The 17,661-nt window shown below is 46.0% G+C and overlaps 1 protein-coding gene across 2 annotated transcripts in view; it reads right to left on the bottom strand.

Annotated features, from left to right (window-relative positions):
• The window catches only part of LOC100980308 (tubulin-specific chaperone cofactor E-like protein), a 170,742-nt gene that overhangs the window by 68,995 nt on the left and 84,086 nt on the right, over positions 1-17,661 (bottom strand). For both annotated transcript variants that reach the window (XM_057299275.2, XM_034933906.3), the window contains 5 exons: positions 15,878-16,011; positions 12,430-12,717; positions 8,722-8,859; positions 8,213-8,378; positions 3,097-3,509 (listed from right to left, as the gene is read on the bottom strand). In XM_057299275.2, coding sequence (XP_057155258.2) covers positions 3,097-3,509; positions 8,213-8,378; positions 8,722-8,859; positions 12,430-12,717; positions 15,878-16,011 — 1,139 coding nt within the window. The remainder of the gene's footprint in view (positions 1-3,096; positions 3,510-8,212; positions 8,379-8,721; positions 8,860-12,429; positions 12,718-15,877; positions 16,012-17,661) is intronic.

The raw sequence follows: 17,661 nt of genomic DNA, 5'->3' as shown, positions 1-17,661 counted from the left end.
TCCTCTGCTCTTACTTAAGCTCCTGCTAGCAAGGGACAAAGTCTTATTGTGTCCCAAAGCAGAAGCCATGGGGTAGGCTGGTTCTGGATATTTCTACAGTCCCCCCACCATCACAACCCCCAGGACGCCAGTTTCCCTGCCTCTGTTCTTGTCGCACTCAGGCTGACCTGACACCTGGGTGACTGTGGGTGTCAGTAATATTCCAGTTGATACCTTTTTTTTTTCTGGCATAAGTGATCATTGCACCCCCTTTCGCTCTCCCTATAGAGTCATTGTGCTTGTGTCCCACAGTGCTTAGAGCAGGAAATCCCAGAGAACTCTTGTCCCCAAGTGTAATTCCTTGCTTCATTCCTCTGACCCTGTCCTCAACCTATGGTTAGCAGACAGCTGATAAGCCTCGCCTGTTTGCTTGCTTTTCTTCTGCCTGCATTCTGGCCATTTCACTCTTCCACAGTACCTCTCCCAGGATGTGGGTAGGGGCAGCGGGAGGAGGAGAGAAGTGGAGTCACGGAGGCACAGGTCTTGGAACTGAAAGAAAGTTCCATGGGAATGGTCACAGGGAGCCAGCATGCACCGAGCACCTACTGTGTGCCAGGCTTTGTACTGGACATTGCCCTGTGGCTGTTCTATTTAATTCTCATAACAGCCTTAGGAGGTCCTTATCATTTTCTCCTTTTATAGATGAGGAAATTGAGGATGGGGGCTGGTGTGACTTGCAAGTGACAGAGCCTGACCCCTCCTAGTCGAGCTCCAAAGCCAGGTTCTCTCCACTTCTCCCTGCTGCCTGTATCCCAGTGCTGAGGAGAGGCCGCCAAGGCCAGCTACAGCCCAGGAGCTCTGCCTCCTAGAGGGCCCTGTCTCACAAAGAAAACGAAGCTCAAACAGGCCACTCAGCTGGCAGTGGTGGCATAGGAATTTGAACAGGTCCAGCCCTAGAGTCCAAGCTGCTCATCACCATAGGCTAGTTGGCCTTGGCTCCCTGTTCACTGGAGCACCCTAAACTACTCGTGTTCACGTGGGGAAGAAAGATGAGAACTGGTATTAGCTAGAAGGAGGCGCTTCTTCTAGATGGATTTTTACTTATGCTGCCTTTCTTTGGTCCTACTGGTATATCTAATCCTAAACTGTTTGTTTTGTTATTTGAGAACAGTTCAGTGGGGAAAATCCATGTACAGAACCCAGCTCCTAATCCCAGCATATGGAGACAGTGCTGGAGAAGGGGGGTCTGTGTTTTGGAAGAACATATCTTAGTGGCCATTTCTGGTCTGGCACAGCATGGCTGAAGAAGTCAGCTGCCTCCCAGCATCTCAGGCTCCTTCCTGCTTCCCAGCCCTCTCCCTGCCTGTCCCCACATCACCCTGGGTCGGGGCTCTGCCATCCATCAAGCCAGTCTCCCCAGCAGGGCAGGTGTATTCAGAGACGCTTGGAAACCATTTGGCAAAAGGAAAAGGAAGGCATTGTTAGCTTGCAGTTGGAGTCACATAACCTTTTCTTTCTGAAACATTTACATTCACATCCACATCGCCCTGTCGCTACAGAAAATTGAGGAATCCATGCCCTATGCTTGGACGATGGAACGGAGTCACGCAAAATTAGCAGAGCTGCTGGGCCTGAAAGAAATTACGGTGTCCCTTTCCTTCTAAAAAAAAATCTGACTGAGAATAAAAAAGAATTTTAATCAAAATACAAAATAGGAATAAAGCATGAAGCCTTCTTTTTCAACTACTGATATACACATCATCCCCAAATACAGGAAAGTAGGGGGAAGCTAGTGAAATTTTTTTCTAGCTTGAAATGCCAGCATCTATCTACAAGGATAAGTATAGTGCTCAACAGCACAATATAAATTTAAAAGGGAAAATCTCCAAATTTCTATATCTAAACTCTTAGCCTTGATTTGATATACAGAGTTGTCCCTACAGAGACTAACCAAATAGCAAGCACACTGGCATTTCAACCACAGTAATAGCTCACTTTCCTCATTATGAGACTGATAAACTGCACAGACCTGGGAAAGGCAGAGCCAGAAAGAGTGGAATTAGTTCCCTGGCCCTGCCTTTTGTTGGACATGCTACATCAATTAAAACTACAACACATTTTTTTAAAAAAGAAATAAATCCCTGCATTGGTATCAGTTCTGGTTTGTAATCTCTGTAATGACCTCCATGCATGGGGATTAAGGATTGCACTGGGTTGCAGCAATCAACCCCTTGTGGTCTTGGTTATTACTGCTTGAATAAATACACGGTTGCAACAAGGTCTTGATTAACATTATGAAAATTGGGGCCTGCACAAATTGAGTAATTGCTAGTAGCTTTTTGCTTTCTCTCTTTTGTTGATGTCCCTGCTTGAAATCCAGGTGGACAGTGACAGGAATCATTTGCATATGCTAAACTGGCCAGCAGATACCCATGTTCTTCTCTGTTATTCTAGGTGGGAGTTGGGGACTCTATTCGAGGGGTGTCTGGGCAGAGCTTTCATGGGACTTTCCCACCCAAGCCTCACTAAGGAAGTCACCAAAGCCAATCCAGGTGCCTGCACAGGTGGTACCTCTGGAGACATCAATCCATTTGGAGGTTTCTCTGAAAATGAAGCAGCAGCTCTTGAGCAAACAGAATTGGGGCTGAGGTGGGGTGAGGATTATTAATCAAAGGCTGTAGTGAATTGGGGGTTTGTATTGTGTTTGTACCATCTCCAGGGCATGGCTACGTGGCTACAATTATTGCAAGCCAGGACCATGAGAAACTTATCTCTTTCCAGTTTTTCTGAACTGTGTGTGTGTGTGTGTGTGTGTGTATGTGTGTTTGTGTGAGTGTGTGTGCCTATCAGTGTTTATGAGGGAACTAGGAATATAAATGTACTCTAAGTTTAAAAGCAGATAGACATGTTGAGGAGAGAGCTTAGGATAGCTCTTGTACACATAAAATTTGGCCCAGTAAAGTATTTTACAAGCTATTTGCAAGGCGGGGAGAGCTGTGCATCTCTTTGGCACTGTACAGAGACAAACAGCAGAACCAGTAGATCTGGGGAAGTCTTCCCTAGGCTGAAGAATCTCCAGCTTCTCCATTTCCCCGTGAAGGATAGAGAGGGGCTCACCTTGACTTTTCCATAGCTTCCTTTGGGGATGAGAATCTTGTAGCCATTCACCTCCACTGAGAGCTCCTTCACCCAGGAGACGGCTGAACCTCCGCGGTGTTCATTCTTGGCCTCTACACTGAAGAAAGGGAGGCTGGAAGTCTGCAAACACTGTCGGGCCAGCAAGTAGGCACAGGAGCCTTGGAAGTGGAAGAGGAAGCCGTCAAAAGTGTGGTAGTGTGGCTCCCCAAACACCACGCACGTGCTGGTCTCCACAGCGCTGCAGTAGAAGAATTTGCCTTTGGGTTCGCACACCTCGTAGGGGCTACAGGAAGCCTCCTGGCAGTAGATCTCATTGTTGAAATCCAGACAGCGGCACTTGACGGTGCAGTTCAAGTCATCCCAAAACACCTCCCCTCGCCGAAGGAATTGTCCTGGGGAATAATGACATTAGAGCCAACATTTACTGAGCATTTCCCCTCTGTGCCAGGCATTGGGCTAAATGCTTTATTTCCATTATACCATTTAATCCATGTAAGAACCCTGTTAGGGAGGTATGGTCACCCTCATTTGACAAATGAGGAAACTGAGCCTTAAGAGAAGTGAAGTAATTCATCCAGGATCACTCAGCAACTCCGTGGTAAAGCCAGGATTCCAAGAGGAGTCTGTCTGAATCCCGTCTAAGCTCTTGGTATTATTATCTCCATGGCTGGTGAGCAAACTCACATTCAAGGAAAACCACGTTATCATGAATCCACGGAAAAGGGTATGACACTTGGAGTCATTTCCTGCCTTTCCTTCCGAAGGAAGACCCAGTTTACCCAGGTTACACGGCAACACTCACTGTTTGCTTGCTAATTTGTTCATTCATTCAACAGACATTTGTTGGGGGCCCAGTATGTGCGGGAAAAGGTCAATAGCACTAATCAGGAGTCAGATGCATGAGTATAAATCCCAAACTCCCTGGGAAGGTTCTGGAAAGCACTGACCACTTTCTTGCACATTTAAAGGCTCATGAATCCTGCAGATGCTGCTTAGGCAGGATTTACACCTACACAAATTGTCTTCTTTCCCACTCTAGGGCCCTGTCCAAGTCCAGGACTTCTCTCTCTCTATGCACCGGACAGACCTTCTTGACAAATTCTAGGTCAGGAAGAGAATGAGGAAAGGGGAGGGGAATGGTTTAAAGGGATGTGATAATTTTAAAAACACTATTATTTCTTTGGTAGACATGCAGTCTTTAAAATCATTTCTGTAAATAAATGACCTCCCCACCAAAAAACTTTGAAATTTCCTGGTTGCTAACATCAACCTTTAATTGAGATAGAAACACGTCTGGGCTGGGGACTGTGATCTAGTCCTTGCTGGGGGATTGGGGTCAAGAGAACTGGGCAGCAGTCACAAATCTGCAATCCATTTCCAAGACTACTCATTCAACTTCCACCTGTCTGTTTTCCTAACCTGTAAAATGTGGATACTGCTATTTCTCATCCCTGTCTCACAGAGAACAGTGATGTTATCAAAAAGTTGACACAGGTTGATAGAAGTAGAAGCACTTGTAAAATGAGAATGTCTGAAAAGGCAAGTATCAAAGACACAGCATTAAGAAATGTAAATAACATCTCAAGTTTTTATAAAACTGACTATCGAGTGAATAGCACAAGGCTGCAAGGTTAACCCAAGTGGAGGGTGCGGGTGTATCAGTAACAGTCTTGACTCTATCTGCCCAACAGGAACAATGATGTTTCAACAGGCAATTCCATTTTATACCTGTTGAGAATAGGGTTGAAAAATGAGAGAATAGATTTAGTCACATTCCCAATAAGTCATGTGCATCAGCCCTGAAAACAGGTCCTAATCCTCAGCACTCCTTGGCACTAGTTCAGGGCTGTATGTATTGTGACAGCCTCCACTCAGCATCATTTCCAGGCCCTGCTTTTTCAGGCTTTCAATAAGTGAGAGGAAAATGCCTTTGAATAGAGGAGGTTTGGACCAAAAGGTAGACTCTTTGAGATAATTTTGTTTGTGGAATGATGATATAATAAACCAGCTCTACAGAACACTTCCCCTGCTATACCCCAGGCCAAATCCCAGTCTCATTAGATTGATATATGTCCAGAGGCACATAAAAATGCATAGCAGTCTATATAAGGATATTGAATTCATCCTGTATATGAAACCCAAACCTATAACTCAGGAGGAAAAGAATGAAGTCAAAGTGGAGACTGTGTACACAGCTGGCATCTGACCAACTCCACAGCTCTGCAAGCCAATGTTTTCCGTTATCACAGCATTTCATTCCCAGGACTCAGGTGAGAGGCTGTCACTGGGCACTCATGTTGTATGGCCATAGCCAGTCATCTCTGTGATGCCTGGACAAAGGGAAGAGGTATTTGTGTAAGAGTCTGCAACTTCTGAGGCCCCTGGTCCAGGCTATACAGGGGAGGGAGATAATGTAGTATTGAGTTGGTATCTCTCACAGACCTTAAGTGATGCCGTATTTACACTCTGTAGGGGAGGAGGGTACAATCTCAAATCCTAATGAGCTCTGGAACTAGATTATTTCCTATCCAGTTAATACCAGCTTAGCTGAAAAACATTTATTTGTTATTTTGAGCATGGGGGACTTTACAGAGTCCACAGAGGCAAGGGTCCAGGCAGACCATCTTCACACATGACCTACCTTAGAGCGAAGGCACTAATCACAGCACAGGGAAAGGGGCAGAGGGCACAGGTGTGTCAGACCATGTGAATGTGGCTTTTCTATATATTAAACACATTGAGCCCAGGTGCAGTGGCTCACACCTTTAATCCCAGTGCTTTGGAAGGCTGAGATGGGAAGATGGCTTGAGACCAGGAGTTTGAGACCAGCCTGGGCAACATACTGAGACCCTATCTCTACAAAAAATAAAAATTAGCTGACATGGTTGTGGTTCTTGTAGTCCCAGCTACTCAGGAGACTGAGGTGAGAGGATTACTTGAGCCCAGGAGTTTGGAGTTCAAAGTTACAGTGAGCTATGACCACGACACTGTTCTCTAGCCAGTCTGGGTGACAGAGAGAGACCCTGTCTCCTAAACAAACAACAACAACAACAACAACAACAAATTGAAGCTGAGCCAAGAAAGAACCCCGAGGCCTCCCAGGGCTGCCAAGACAAGCAGTCCAAGCTTCTATCTGAGGGGATAAAGGCACCTCCTCATTCCTACCCAAAACTTCCTTAGAGGTCTGGAAACACTTTTCCCACGGTCTTCCTCTGTGTTTCCACAGTACCCTACACAAGTGTCTATCATAATATGTCTTATGCTGTGTCATCATTGTTCCCATGGCTCTGTCTCCTCTACCATAGTAATGTCATGGGCAGCTAGAGCAGCTTTATCTCCAGCACCTCACAGAGTGGCTGGCATTTCAATGGGGCTCTTAAAATGTTTTTCAGAAAGATGCAATGGCTTGCTAAATGGCTGGATGACTTGATGGATGGGTTGGTGGATGGGTAAGTAGGTTGATGGGTGAGTAGGTGGATGGATGGGTGGGTGAATGGGTGGATGGATAAATGGATGGATGGGTAGGTGGATGAGTGGGTGAATGGGTGGATGGATAAATGGATGAGTGGGTGAATGGGTGGGTGGGTAGGTGGATGGATAGGTTGGTGAATGGGTGGATGGATGGGTAGGTGGATGAGTGGGTGAATGGGTAGATGGATAAATAGATGGGTGGGTGAATGGGTGGGTGGGTAGGTGGATGGATGGGTGGGTGGATGGGTGGGTGGGTAGGTGGATGGGTGAGTGAATGGGTGGGTGGGTAGGTGGATGGATGGGTGGGTGAATGGGTGGGAGGGTAGGTGGATGGATGGGTGGGTGGATGGGTGGGTGGGTAGGTGGATCGATGGGTGAGTGAATGGGTGGGTGGGTAGGTGGATGGATGGGTGGGTGAATGGGTGGATGCATAAATGGATGGGTGGGTGAATGGGTGGGTGGCTAGGTGGATGGATGGGTGGGTGGATGGGTGGGTGGGTAGGTGGATGGGTGGGTGGGTGAATGGGTGGGTGGGTAGGTGAATGGATGGGTGGATGAGCAGGTGAATGGATGGGTGGGTGGGTGGGTGGGTAGATGGGTGGATGGGTGGGTGGATGGGTGGGTGGGTAGGTGGACGGAAGGGTGAATGGATGGGTGGGTGGGTAGGTGGATGGATGGGTGGGTGGATGGGCGGGTGGGTAGGTGGATGGGTGGGTGGATGGGCGGGTGGGTAGATGGGTGGGTGGGTGGGTAGCTGGATAGATGGGTGGGTGGATGGGTGGGTGGATGAACTAATGAACAGAGGCATTATTTCCTTCTTCTAATTTCTGTAGCTTCTACTCCTGGAAGTAGAAATATTATCAGAAATTCTGTTTTCTAAATATTTTTGGACACAAAAAAGCAGGAATTCATAAACCAGGATGTTTCTCTGAAAGTCCACTGTGAGTTTGCACATCTAAAGGGGTTCGATAGTTCAGAAAAGGCTCCAAACTTTGGGTGCCCAATGTGAAGGACATCCATCCAGGTTCAACTACAGCTTACTCACAGATACCTAAAGTCAGCTTTGATTCTCCTCAAATTCCTGCACGTTTTGCTGATGCTGGGAAGATTTTAGGAGAATTTTTGTTTCTTTTTTTTCTAATCATACTAGGAAGTACTGATTTACCCTCATAGGAACTTGGCAATACTCCAACTGCACCCACTCCTGTAGATCTACAAAGTGCAGAAGACAGAGTGAGAATAAGGATGAGAAGAAAAACATAAAGGGCGGGGGGAGGAAATGGCAACAACAACAACGAAAATAATGTTAAACAGGAGGGCTGCCTTCTGTCCCTCTGGCTCAGAAATCACTCAAGATCTTGGTCCATTTCGGAGTTGTTCAGAACGGATAACTGTGTGCACACTCCAGAAAAGGACTTCCAAAGCCACAAGGTAGTGAATGCAGTGTTTTAGCTTCTGATGTGATGAATGCACATGCTAAAATTACCTTGATCTCCATTACCCAGCGGAGAGATGTCAAAAGAGTAAGGCATCAGGAATGAGTCCGCCCCCGTGGCTTAAAAGCTTGCCTGTCAATCTACACTAAACAAACCCTGCCTTGCCACAGACAGAGGAAAAGCTTTACCCCTTGAGGTGCAGCCATTGGCTGGGTCAATTTCCTTTCCATCAACTTTAAATGCCCAGCGGCCTGGAACATTGACGTTTGTGGTCTCCTGGATATTCACGATCTCGGGGGTTCTTGACCCCGGGAGGCTGAAGAAATTGGTGAGGTTTCCACCATTAAATCCTGCCTGCAGCACAAAAGGAAGACAAGATTTTTGAGTACAAAAATTCCCCATGGGTTAACTGGCCCAACTACCTTATTTTTAAAATCCAGCACCTCTAAAATCAAGAGCCGTCTTTTCCTGGAGTCACTGGGGCCAGCATTCTAGGTGAGAAAGGACGGCCTAGTTCATTTCATAGCCGAGTCAGGGTGCCAAACATGGGCAGGACTAGCCTCGTAGTCCACCTGCGAGATCAGACCTGCGTCTCTAGTTAAAAGCTGGTGGCAGGATTCCCTCCAGGATGCTGAGCCACAGAAGCAGAGAGTGCAGCGACGGAAACACGTGGGGGATGAAGTGGAGAGCCACCTACCTGTGCCATCACTCCACCAAGACCTGTCAGGGGGTCGCCGCCACTCGCTGTCCCCGTGGTCCAGTTGATTTCGTAATAATTGAAGAGGGTGAATGTATAGGAGCCATCGGACACCAGGACGGCCTGGAAGGTGTTCACCTACAGGATGGGAATGCGCAGTCTCATGACTTGCACTCCCCAGGAGGTCCTGGCCCCAAGGAGGTCCGCCCTTCACCCTGCGCCCTCCCCACCCACAGGCAGCTCAGAGCTGCTCTGCAGCCAGGCCCTCCAGCTCTGACTCCTCTCTGAATTTGTTCTCGCCTCCGGTGGGAAAAGCAAGACATGTGGGATTGTGCTTCTAAAAGAGAAATTGCCTGAGATAAACCCAGAGTCTGACTCAGCGCCCACTTACATCTCTGACTTCTACCAGACAGAAAATTCAGAGGCCCGGCTAAGCGTGTGATAATATGAAAGCACCTATAGATGGCAGCATGAGAATAAACTACAGGAAAGACTCGGCCGGGGACCAGGATGCAACCACCGGTTCCCCTTGCAGAGCGGGTTGGAAGAGGGAGCAGATACCAGTCCGTGTGATTAAAGTGGCCATGCGGATTGCGCTCTCTCCCTTCCCGGAAAAACACATTAATCTTGATGAGATGTCTCCCCTTTTAAAAATGGAAGTGGGAAAGTGATTTTTAAAAAGCACTTTGTGGGGAGAAGTTACCCCTCTAATTGAGCATTTGTGCATCACTTTATTCTGAAAATCGTTAACGTTCATCTGTACCCCAGACCAACGCTAAGACGGGTGATCGTATTGGCCCACGCCTATCTTATAGTTAAGAAAACTAGGGACTGCGGGAAGTGAGTTACTGGAAATTTCACAGTGACCCAGCAACAGAAAACGGGATTTGCGCCAGAGTTCCCAGTCCATCTCTCAGAGCACTGCCATTCCATGCTGTCTTCATTTTAAACTTTTTAGGATAGAGATGTTATTTAAATTCATATGAAACTTGTAAACGGTTTTCAGAAATAAGCTGTAGCAAACCCTGTCCTTTATATTTTCCTCTTGCTAATCCTCACCCCTTGTCACATGTTTTCAAAAAATTTAATAGAAATAGAGTTAAAAGGAGAGGCTGCATTATCTTTTTCTATTCAAACCTAGCACTTTTCCCAGCTGCCTGACACTCTGTCTGATGCAGAGGAAGACACAAATCCTTATCCTGTGTAATCAAACTGGGGTAGAGGATCTTGGAAGCCCCAAATCTCCCCATTCTAGATGATCCCAGAAAGGGAGGCAAGCTATGAGTAAGAACAGCCCTTTTTGTAAAGAACTTTTCTTCCCATGCTCTGTGCTGGCCACGACTGATGGCGTTTGTGATAGACTTGCTCAGGTATACGCCTTCAGTCTCTGGCCCCATTCAACAGAAGAGGAAAGTGGGACACAGAGATGAGTGAGCAGTAGGCTCAAGATTGCTGTAAGGTCACCAGCAGGCTCTTGTTCAAGGGACAGGGGCAAAGTCAAAGTCACACAAGGACTAAAGCTAGAGCCTCCTTCAGACCAAGATTCTCCTTCAGAAGGGAATTCCTTCTCCCACAGTGAAGCTGGAAATATCTTTGGTCCAAGCAGATCTCAAGAGCAATCCATTTCCAACCCCCGAAGTCACCTCTAAACCAACCAGCCATCCCAGTGACACCCCAGAGGCTGACTGCCACCCGCACGCACCTCAGCCCACTCTTATACATTCCCACACTACAGAATTCTTCAACATTCATTCCAAGACTCTTCTGGATAAAAAACCTTTTTTGCTTCTGAGGACTTCAGCGATACCCGGAGGAGGCAGCTGAAGAAAGAAGAGTCTGGGATTTGGAGTTGGAAGACTTTGGTTTGAACCCCTGCTCTGTCTCCTAGGAGATTTGAATCCTATTCTTTTTCCTGCCACTTGAACGAGATACTTGGCCTCTCCCAGCCTGTTCCCTTCCCTTGAAATTGGAGACAGTACTTGTCCGGGAACATTTTGGGGAGGGTTAAATGATATGCAAAAATAGCCTTCAGCACCAGACACATAGTAAACCCTCAGTAAATATTAGTTTTCCTTCCTTGAAGTAAACATGTCCCCTTTCCTTCCCTTCTGTTGGCCTCGCATGAGAATTTTTGCCTTTGAAAGACCTCTCAAGCCCAGTGTTTAGCTGGCCTGATCATATGTGTTTCTATACAGAAGGGGAAACATGGAATAACGGGATGAAAGAGGTGGGGCCAATTTCAAAGATGGGGATGGATGGACACTTTTGCAGCTCCAGAGAACTACATCATCTTTTTTTACTCCAAGGAGCTCAAAGCACTTAGATGTTACTTCATTCATCCTCACAGAAAGAGTTCTCACCTAGTTCAGAAATTTACTCCAAAGTATAAGCCAGAAAGTATCTAAATTATCTTGCCATTTTTATTGCCAATGGAAGTTTTTTTGAAAAACTGGTGGTCAGCATTTGATAGGCATTTCTTCCCCCCACCCCATGACACTAAAATTTGTCGATTGCTGGCATCCCACATTCTAACGCTGTAAGATATGAGGCTTAAAGGACATAAAACATCACCCGAGGAGTCGTTAGCGATCTATAACGTGACAGAGGGAAATGTATGCTTCTTTAGAGGTTATTTCTAGCCAATGCATCGCTGTTTAAACTTGTGTCTTTCTGTTCTACAGAACCTCTTAGCGATAAAGTGCTTCTTGATGCTCTGGCTAGAAGGTGCTAAAACATAATGTGTTCGTGGTGTCGCAGCTGTGAACTGCAAACCCAGCACTTTTCCACCTCTCTCTAACTCAGTCGTTTTTGTTCCACCCCTCCACAATTGACTCGTTGCCAAGGAAATTGGAAAACAGATGGAATTGGAAATAATCCTAAGTAAGTGGAGGGCAGATTTTTTGAGTGTCTTTGCTTACTAGAAATCATACAGTTGAAGATGTGTCTACTACTTCAAAACTCTCCACTGGCAAAGTCACCCAAACAAGCTGCAGGCTTTTGTGAAAACTGCATTCTGTCCCTTTATGTAGAAAGTTGATTATCTCTGCAATAATGGCAGTGATAATCTTTCTTATCTGACTTTTATTTGACTGCTCATTTGGGATTTCAGAGCAGATGTTGAAACTTTATTCATGAAACGCTTTCACTGCCCACTCTAATTAACATCAAATATGAATAATTTCAGCCCTGGTAACAATAAAAAAGATGTCACAACATAATAAAATGAGCCAGATCATTTGGGCCCAAACTTGGAATGCTATTTTTCTCTTCCAACCAAATTTTATTGGGGAGAGAGGGAGGAAATCAGGGATGGAGAGAGGCACTTGTACCTCGGGCAAGAGAAAAGGACCTTTGGGTCCCTAGATGGGTCCCTAAGCATGTGGCCTGGAGTGGGTCTCAGTGCCTCAATCACTCTCCTGCAAAACAGCAATGTCACTTACAGCAGGAAAGTTTTTGAGGGTTTTTTTTAGGCATTAGTGATGATTTGTGATAGGGGTGACATATCTTCTGAAATATTACAGCTGACTGGGCTGGTTAACTGTGATAGTTCCCTCTGTTTCCTGCAAAGTGGGTAGCAAGACTCATTAGTTTAACTCAAGGGAACTGACACTCCTTAGCTCTAATAATTAGACTCCTTCGCGGTAGCGAAGATGGACAAGAATTAGATGTCAGGTTATGAAATGGAAAGGAGAAAATTTGAATTATTACAGGTGTGGTGCTGCTGCCTCCATAAAACGTGACTTCCTCCCATGTCACAATGAAAACCCAAGTGGCAGAGAAGGTTGCCATGTCTTTGAAGTACTTCCTGATGTCCTTGGTGGCTCTTTTCAAGATGGCAGGGTCCATGGTCTCTCTGTAATAGATCTCGCCTCGAATTCCATTGTGCACATCTGCCCAAAATGGGGCGATGAAGGCCCTCCCATCTGTCAGGGGAAAGGATTCTGGCGTGAACTGGCTCACTAGCACATTGAAGGAAACAACTCCGTTGTTATTGACCTACGAAAATAAGAGAGATTTTGCACAGTGGATCTGAAACCATAACAACTTCAGAGTCACAAACCAAGACAGACATTCGCCTAACTGTATGAATGAAAACAACTTTTAAACTACTGAATTAGAACCCCCAAACACCGGGTTCCATTGCTCAGACTAAAAGGTTCGTTTACTTCCAGACAAACTCATTGGTTTTCTTTCACATTCGATTTGTAACCAGCTTCATTTCTGAGTAATAATCAGTCTCATTTTCATGTTCCCTATCCTGTCTCTATTACACTTATCAAATGCTCCTGAGTTGTGCTTCTGTGTGTGTGTATGTGTGTACTGCAGGTGAGATGTGCATGTGTGTGTACTGAAGGGTGTGTGTGTACTGGGGTGAGGTGCGTGAGTGTGTGTTTATGTACTGGGGTGAGGAGTATGGGTGTGTGTGTTCTGGTGATGGTGTGTGTGTGTGTCCTGGGGTGAGGTGTGTAAGTGTGTGTGTACTGGAGTGGGCTTTGTGTGTGTATTCTGGGGTGGGGAGTGTGTGTGTATACTGGGGATGTGGTGTGTGTGTATACTGGGATGTGTGTGTGTGTACTGGGGGTGGTGTGTATGTGTGTGTGTGTATATTGGAGTGTGTGTGTACTGGGGTGGGCAGTGTGTGCATACTGGAGTGGGTGTGTATATATGTATGTACTAGGGGTGGGGTGTGTGTGCTTACTGAGGTGGGATGTATATGTTTGTGTACTGGGCATGGTGTGTATGTGTGTGTATACTGGGGTGGGTGTGTACGTGTGTGTACTGAGGGTGGTGTGTGTGTATGTATATTGGGGTGTGGTGTGTGTGTACTGGGGGTGGTGTGTGTGTGTGTGTGTGTACTGGGGGTAGCATGCGTGTATGTGCTGGGCCAGACAGGGAGTAACATGGGTACTAAAGACAGATTCAGGGTCACTAATACAAAATAAGCAGGAAAAATAAATAAGCATGGAAGTAAAGTTAAATTTGAAAATTGAGGTGCCCTATGTTAGGCCTTGCTTCCTATTTTATGACAAAAGAGGAGTGTCAGAGAAAGATAAATCAAATACTCCTTCATCCAACTCCAGTCTCTGATGAAAATATTCTGCTTTGGGTGAGACATTTAAAAGACCTCCACTGATGTCACAACCACTCCTGCACTCAGAGCAAGGACAAGGTTAAGACCTACAGATGCCCAGTTCCATTCCAGCTCATGTGGTGTGATAGTGTCCTGGTACAATCGCTGCATAAAAATGGAGGCATGACTACTTTACACTGTTTATGTAAATGACTATCTTATGGTGATTTCTTCATGATTTGTAAATGGCTTAGTAAACCAATTAAATAGGAAACCTTACTGGAAATCACAAGCCAAGATATACCCTCAGTTTACAAGGGACCTGTAAACAATTCAGCCTCTGCGTGAATCTGCAGCTCTGTACGTTGGTAGATAAACTGATTTAACCCCGTGGCTGACATGGCTTCAGCAGCAGAGGTGCCTGTAATGGGAACTGCAATTCTTGGATATAGAAAACCTGGAGATAATTTTCCTATACATTCCAATCATATGTTAAGTTTCTGTTAACCAGTAACATTATGGACATTAACAGTGGCCCAGATCCCAGAGGCAAGTTATCAAGGCCTGGGCCAAGGGTAGGTCTACATGTTTGGAAGCAAGGCTTTGGGTTTGGAAGAGACATTAAGAGCCTATTGTCTTCCAGTAATTGGGAACATCCTAGAGTCTTGAAGAAAACTGCACTACTCAAAGTGTTAGAAACGCAAGGAACAATTTACCCTCAAATAAATCTGCCTCAAGCTAAGGAACCTCCTGTTGCAAGGGCAAGAAAAAATTCTTCAGACTCCATATCACACCGTACAATAGAGAAGAAAAACTAGCTTAACTGGGCTTCCAGCACGGAAGTCCTCACTCCCTTATTGCCAAAATCAGGTCAACACAACCCAAAACTTAAAACCAGCTATTACAAACACAGACTAGGGAGGCCCTGCCGTGAATACAGTATAAAAGGCGTTTCAGGATGTCAGAATGAAGTGTTTGCTAGGGAACAATAGGTGTAATTAAAACACACAGACTGGCAGAGGAAGCTGGTGATGACTCACATGTGTCTTGATTATATCCTATGGTTGAGATCAGTGGTTCTCAAACTTTTGTGGGCATCAGAACCACTTGGAGGACTCATTAAAACACAGGTTACTGGCTCCTCCTCCCAGAGTTTCTGACTCAGTAGGTGTGGGGTGGGACCTGAGAAATGACATTGCTAATGAGTGCCTGTGCGACGCTGCTTCTGCAGGTTCAGGTAATGGAATAGTGAACTCTTTTCTAGCGGGAATCATCCCGGAGCCATAAATCAAAAGTTGGGGAAGAGAGAGGTCCCAGACGTAGAGATGGCCAGAGGTGGACATGCTTAGGGTTGCATTCTTCCTCCAGGGGTGTGGTATAATCCCTCACCCAGTTCTTTAAGGCCAACAATAAAGCCAGGCTCGGCTGCTCTGAATCTTCCTCTTCATGTGCAACAGTTTCGCTAGCAGCAAACCCAATGATCCAAAAAACCAAAAACAAAAACCTGAGAACACAGGTGCCTAGGAGAGCTCTGATCACAAATGGGACCATTTCTTAGTGTGGGTTGGGCGATGAGACCCTCTGGCCTATCTACAGACCCATATTGAGGGTGGCCAATTCTGCAAACAACTTTGATATAATAGTTGATTACCCCCCTACTGTGTTCCGACTCTGCTTCAAATTGGTAGGAAGCCCAAGAACAGCAGATGCCTAAACTTTTCACACCCCCAGAAGGGAAAGAAAAATGATATTGCTCCTACTGTGGCTCATTGTATCTTTTTATCTCGTTGAGTAGCAGAAATAACATTCATGGCATTGGGGCTTCTGCTTCACTTCTATGTTTAATCACCGACAAAAGCAATTTATTGCCCTGTATACTCCTCCACTATGAACATTAGCCATTAAATATCTTTGACTTTCTTAATCATAAAACCTATCAGCTCATGAAATCTCAGAACTTGTCGTTTTGGCTGCCAATAAATCCTCCCTTCCCAGAGCTCTGGAAGAGGATACTTAAAATGCTTTTCTTAATGACAAACAAAAGGGAGGGCCAGAGAACAACAGATGGGCTGCTTCTCCACTTACATAGACAGTGCGGTAAGGAACGCCAAAGAAGAAAACTGGGATGGCCAACTTAATCTCAGATGAGCTTCCATCATCTACTTTAGGGGTTTTGGTGTCATTCTGCCAAAATGGATACATGAGCTCCCTGGGCTGAGCTGTCAAGAGAGATGATGGTTAGATAGATGGCAGCTCCCTCTGCCGTTTGGCAAGCTACATCTCTCCTACCTACTGAAGCCAGCTTCTTTCAGTAGGGCTTGCAAGCTGAACGCAAGTCATACTGCCCTGTCATTCATCCTAAACCTAGGCCATACACAGCGCAGTATCTTCTGCCTCTGGGAAACGGGAAAATGGGAGTGACATTGTTTCTCCATAGGAGAAAGCACTTTGTGCATGTTCTTGCACTTTCATGCATCTTGGTGATATCTATGGCTACAGCTGGCTGGAAATTTGTGAAATTTCCCTGGAAACCTTGAGCTTTCTGGATACTGAGAGGCAGCCTCTAGGTCTGGCATGGCCACAGTTTTGAAGCTCCTGTTCTAGCTCAAGAATTCCACTATCGTGTGTTTTCCTGAAAGGAGTTCCCTCCCTCTTGCCGCACAATTGGAGAAAATCCCAGATCCCAGAAGGAAATAAACAACAGTGGGAACTGAGACAAAAGTGGGAGGAGAGGATTTGTAGTAATTGGCCTTGATTGAGGCCTCATTGATTGCAGGGCCTCAATGAATGACCTTGATTGAGGGCGGCCCTGCAAGAGGCTCTTTGCCCAACTCCTTTTTACAAAAGACAGACATGAGATCCTCCGGGGTCAGAGGGTTGGGTCCTTGAGAACTCTTTGGAGAGAATGAATTGCAGGGCTCTGATTGGTCCTCCTGGTCACTGGAGAGCCATCACACAAACACACTCTGCAACCCACCGTGACAGGGTCACCTCCTCTCCTGGCTTGCTGCTCCCAGGTTTCCCGTCCATACTGTTGCAAGATGTGGCTCAGTTTTGTGGGAGAAATGAGACAAGTTCCCTAGGGTCTGCATCACTGAGGATCAAGTCCAATAGCATCTGTGAAATAATCTACATTTTGGGTGTTACTTTTCTTTGCCTCTGTCCTTTCTTCTCCTGAATGAATATAAGACAATAGGACACTATCGTTTTCTCCCTTTTTTCCTTTCTTTAAATTTCTCATTCTCGGGGGCAGGGGCAAGACCATTCTGGGCATCGGCCACACTTCTTGAGGTACCTGCTTGCTGCTATGAGATGCCGATACCCCCATTCTCGTGTCGGGCCTTCTCCTTGGGAAAGTCCCTGCTCTGTGCGATGGAAGCAATAGGCTGGGGAGCAACCGGCCAAGGACTGTCTTTGCTCCTTTGGGAGGCTTTTGGTGAACAGACAACAGCTCATGTAAAAGAGAGGAGTGCAAAGTGGCCAGAAAGCAGGCCTGTTGCACCAGGCCAAGAGCCAGCTCTCCAGTTCTGAAGCAGGGAGCAAGAGGAGTTATGCCTCAACGGAGGGCTAATTTCTTGCTTTCATCCAAGGAGAGCAGCAAAACTAATCTGGTCATTCGTGTATCTGCATCGTCCAAACCCCAGAAGTTGCTGAGAAGCCGCCCGAATTTGAGGCTGTAGGAGGCGCTGTGTCGGGTCATAGGCACTCTGGGCCCGTGAGCTGTATTTAATGTTACAACCAGCAGGTGAAAAGGGCTCTTCTAACATTTCTATTTACATAATAGTAACAAATTAAAAATTCCTGGAAGTACTAATTAAAAAAAATCTTTATAATCTCTACTACAGTATTATACACAGGTACTTATTTCT

The sequence above is a fragment of the Pan paniscus genome, chromosome 9, assembly GCF_029289425.2.
Source record: "Pan paniscus chromosome 9, NHGRI_mPanPan1-v2.0_pri, whole genome shotgun sequence".
Taxonomy (NCBI): domain Eukaryota; kingdom Metazoa; phylum Chordata; class Mammalia; order Primates; family Hominidae; genus Pan; species Pan paniscus.
This window is presented reverse-complemented; position numbering and strand designations above follow the sequence as displayed.